The 3,993-nt window shown below is 54.2% G+C and overlaps 1 protein-coding gene across 2 annotated transcripts; it reads right to left on the reverse strand.

Moving 5' to 3' along the window:
- Nucleotides 1-298: 298 nt before the first annotated feature.
- LOC101702512 (mitochondrial import inner membrane translocase subunit Tim13) lies at nucleotides 299-1,516 on the reverse strand. Of its 2 annotated transcripts, none has more exons than XM_004845594.3 (3): nucleotides 1,224-1,516; nucleotides 1,068-1,136; nucleotides 299-787 (listed from the first exon to the last, which is right to left on the reverse strand). In XM_004845594.3, exons 1-3 carry the CDS (start codon nucleotides 1,341-1,343, stop codon nucleotides 689-691), a joined length of 288 nt encoding a protein of 95 aa, XP_004845651.1. In that variant the 5' UTR covers nucleotides 1,344-1,516; the 3' UTR covers nucleotides 299-688. The 2 variants fall into 2 exon arrangements, 1 of the variants encoding a protein (XP_004845651.1); XR_001183523.3 differs by having other exon boundaries at nucleotides 658-787; nucleotides 1,068-1,155; nucleotides 1,224-1,413.
- Nucleotides 1,517-3,993: the final 2,477 nt, after the last annotated feature.

The following is a 3,993-nucleotide window of genomic DNA, read 5'->3' on the forward strand; positions in this document are numbered from 1 at the left end:
TCCCACTGAACTACATGCCCAGCCCTTTTTTATTTTTGAGACAAGGTCTCAATAAGTTGCCCAGGCTGGGCTCAAACCTGAGATCCTCCTTCCTCAGGTTTTCGTAGTGCTAGGATGACAGGTGTTGTTCAATGCTTCCTTCTGTGCTGGCAACACATTCTCTTCAAGCCAACAGCCCAGAGGCACCAAGAGGTAATATGGATGCCCCAGAGAAGGCTGGGGCCCAGTATGGCAAAGGACAAAAGATGAGTGGCACCTTCTTCCGAACACCTCCCCCAACGAGGGAAAATGCACGGGGTTTCTTTGCCCCTGTCAGCAATTTATTGGTCCACCCTCAGGAGGTCACAGCTGCCCTGGGGACTCACCACCTCCACCCCAAGAAGGTCAAAGCAAATGTTCTCAGCCCAGGGCAGGAAGCTGACCTGGGCATACTAGGGGAGGGGTCAGCGACTCCCAGGCCGCAGGACGTCCACTGAGCTGTCATGAAAGCACAGGTTCCCCAAACCCACGTTGCACTGGTTGGCAGAGAACACAGTTCCAAATGTCCCCTCACCATCGTGTCATCCTTGTACACCATGAGCAGGCAGGGTGACCGTGCTAGTTCCACCTCACAAAGCACGTTTACAGAGATGGAAACTGAGGCGGGGTAGCCAGGGGTGAGCTCCAGGGCTACTGCAGCGCTTCTCGGTTACATGTTGGCTCGTTCCCGCTGCAGTCGTGAATTATAGGCGCGGGAAACTGTGTTCCAGGCATCCATGTAGCGGTCCATACACATGGCGATGCATTTCTAGGTGCAGAGAGGGAGGGGACGTACAGCTCAGTTCCAACCCTTGCACACAGCGACAGGTAGCCACAAGCCAAGCCACTGGGGTCGCGACTGCGCACGCGGTATTGCCAACGGCACGGCCCATCGCCCCGCGCACGCGCAGAAGCTTCGCGGCGCCGCTCCACAACCTGCGCACGCGGAGAAACCGCGACACGCCGTTAGCCTGCGCACGCGCAGACGCGTTTCCATGAGGCTGGAAACCCTCTCAAACCCCCAAATTTGTACCCTCCAGAGTTCTCACCTGTTCCGAATTGTCCAGGGATCCCCCTGGCTTCCCAATGCACTTCCGGAAACACTTGTCGGTCATCCTCTGTGGACACACGCGAAACCTGGGCCGCGATGCCCGTCCCCCGGGGTTACCCTCTCCGCCTCACCCCCATTCCCGGGCGCCCAGTACCTGCAGTAGCTCCTGAGCGTTGGCCACGGCAATTTGCACTTTCACTTGTTCCATGATGAGCCCTGGGTCCAATTTTCCACCGCCGGAGCCCACAGAATCCGAACTGAAGCCACCCTCCATTTCTCCGCTAAATCAAATCGGCCTCGAACCAGCAGCCATCCGAAACTGAGTCTCCCGGGGCACAATGGGAAGTGTAGTCCGGGCTACAACTCCCACAAGGCCGCACGCGGCACACCACAGTTGCGCAGCAGGCCAGGCCACGGCAGGTACCCTGGGAAACAGAGTCTAGAGTTCAACACCCGCAAGGCCGCGCGGGGCTCCTGGCGCATGCGCGACTAGATCTCCCTGGTGGGATTTAGCGAAGAAAAAGGAGCCAGGGGAGGGCTTTCGGCACCTGGGCCCCGCCCCCGGCTCGTAGGTCGCTCCTGAGCACAGGGCGCTCTTGCCTTTCCACTGGATTGGGGGTTCGATTGCAAAGGGAGTGGGTGCTGCCACGGGTCGCCAGCTTCTTTAGTCCCCAGCTTCCAGGCTTCGAGAGCACCTGGGAAGCAGCATTTAAAATCAAAGTGTTCATTGGAGTCTTGTACAAAAGTTTCCAGTCACGAAATGTATATCACAAATTGGTACAGGAGATGAAATATGACAATATTATATCTCCCAACCTGTTAGATGTCTGACACGCCAAGTTCGTGTTCTCTAAAAATCAAAGAATGAATTCTAGGCTGGGGATTTAGCTCAGTGGTTCCGCTGCCTGCCTCGCAAGGACAAGGACCTGAGTTCAATCCCCGGTACCAAAAAACCAAAACAAATCAAAGAATGAATTCTAGAAACAACAGAGGTTAAGAGTAGGAAAATATTTATTGAGAGAGATCCAGGAGGGGACCTGAATGGGTAGCCGGGGACCCAACTTTACCGGGAGGTTTTATAGAGTAAAACCCACGTTTACAGCTATGATCAACCAAGGAGGTTACAAGTATAGTCGCTTAATGCTCCGATAGGGAAACAAGTCACATAACGTGTATGGAAGAACAAAGACTTATTCTAAGAAATGATGGGTCCGGAGTTCTTGGTCACCCACTGGAGTGCCTAGTGTCTAGCTAGACTTCATTGGCCTAGTGTTTGCCTTTTGAGAAGTATGTAGGCCTGGCCATTTTGTCTTTATCTCGACAAAATGGTTTTCTGGTTTCCAGCACATCTCGTTTCCAACAGATGTGTCTGCAGCCACAGTTGTGATGTGTTTCACCTTTATCCTGACTCTCAAGGGCCTAACCCTATCTGAGTGCCTGTAATATTTCTACCTAACTTAGCTGTCTATAATAAAATCACTGAGGAAAACACATTTGACCTGTGCCTTAAAAACCCCAACAAAACCTCCTAAAGGAGCCACTCAGCCTGACACCATCGGAGACCCTGTCCCTTGCAGGCCAACTGGATGCTGTATCCACCCGGGAACATTCCCCTAACTCAGATCTTTAGTGTAAATGGAGCTGGGCTAAGACGAGTTACGGAAGCAGGTGTAGGGTCAGGATCCAGTCAGACATCATGTCTGGCCTTAGATTTGGCTTGGTGGCCGTCGGATCTCTCTCCAGGAAGAGTGTTATAAGAAGTAATAAACCTAAGCATATCTGGGCAAGTGCACATGTTTCCACAGGTCACATTCCACTTGTACAAACCGACACCGCCAAGTGTCCAAATGGTTGATTACTAGTGACCATCAAACTCCAATCACCAGCTGGCTGCCCAGTCTACCCCCACACCCTCCCCAGCAAGGGCACCCAGGGCCCCAGCTGTCTCCTGGAAGCAGCCAGGGCACAGATGGGGCGGGGGTGAAGGGCTGGTGGGATGCATGGCCACTCTCTCTGGCATTTGAGGGCCTGCTGCCTGCAGCAGTTCAACAAACCACAGGCCCAACTCCAGGTCAGGGCATGGACCCCCCCACACACACAGACACACAGCAAGATGTGTGTAGGCTCCCTAGGCCTGGGAAGTGCTCCCATTCAAGGCTGCCTGCCAGGGCCCACATGCTTCCTGCTATGAAGGTGAGACAGGGCTTCCATAGCACAGGGCTTCGGGGACCCCAAAAGGGGTGACAGGTCAGGTTGGAGAAGGACACATCTGATGCCAGGACAGGCCAAGAGCTCCAGGAGGCCATCTGGAGCAGCTCAGCCTGTGTGGACCTTCTGCAAGGGGCAGTCTGGTTAAGACATGGCTCCCTCTGCCTGGGAAAACACCTTATGCCCTGGGAACTTGGTCACCATGTGGGAAACTGGGGACTTCTAACAGCAAGGCCAGCACCAGGTTCTAGGGTTGTCAGCGGTGACATTTGTTGGCCCCTGGCTCCTTCCTCTCCAAGAGCAATTCTGAAGGAAAGCAAGCCAGACCCGTGGGGACAGGAAAGTCTGCTCGGGCAGATCAGGATGGCTGTGGAAACAGCAAGCGCCCACAGCTCAGCATGGGTATAAGATCTGAGCTGCACTTTCTGAAGGAAGTTTGCTATTCAGGGGCACAGAGCTCCCTGGACAGGTCCCCCTGCCCTCGTGCCACCCCTGGGAGGATGGTGGGACCCCTTTGCACCCTGGAGACCTGCAAACTGACAAATGTAAAAAAAAAAAAAAATCTGTTAAAAACAAGGAAACAAACTTCCGTGTATCTACATGGAAGGGTAAGTGGCTATGGGAAGGGGGTACCAGGGGCCAGGGCCTGGGCTGCAGTGTGGAGCCATCCAGACAGGGTCCCTTGGCCTTTAGGTGTCTGGCTGAGAAGTGTAACC

Source organism: Heterocephalus glaber, unplaced genomic scaffold (genome assembly GCF_053883595.1).
Source record: "Heterocephalus glaber isolate CG9 unplaced genomic scaffold, H.glaber_assembly_v1.0 deba00001444, whole genome shotgun sequence".
NCBI lineage: Eukaryota > Metazoa > Chordata > Mammalia > Rodentia > Bathyergidae > Heterocephalus > Heterocephalus glaber.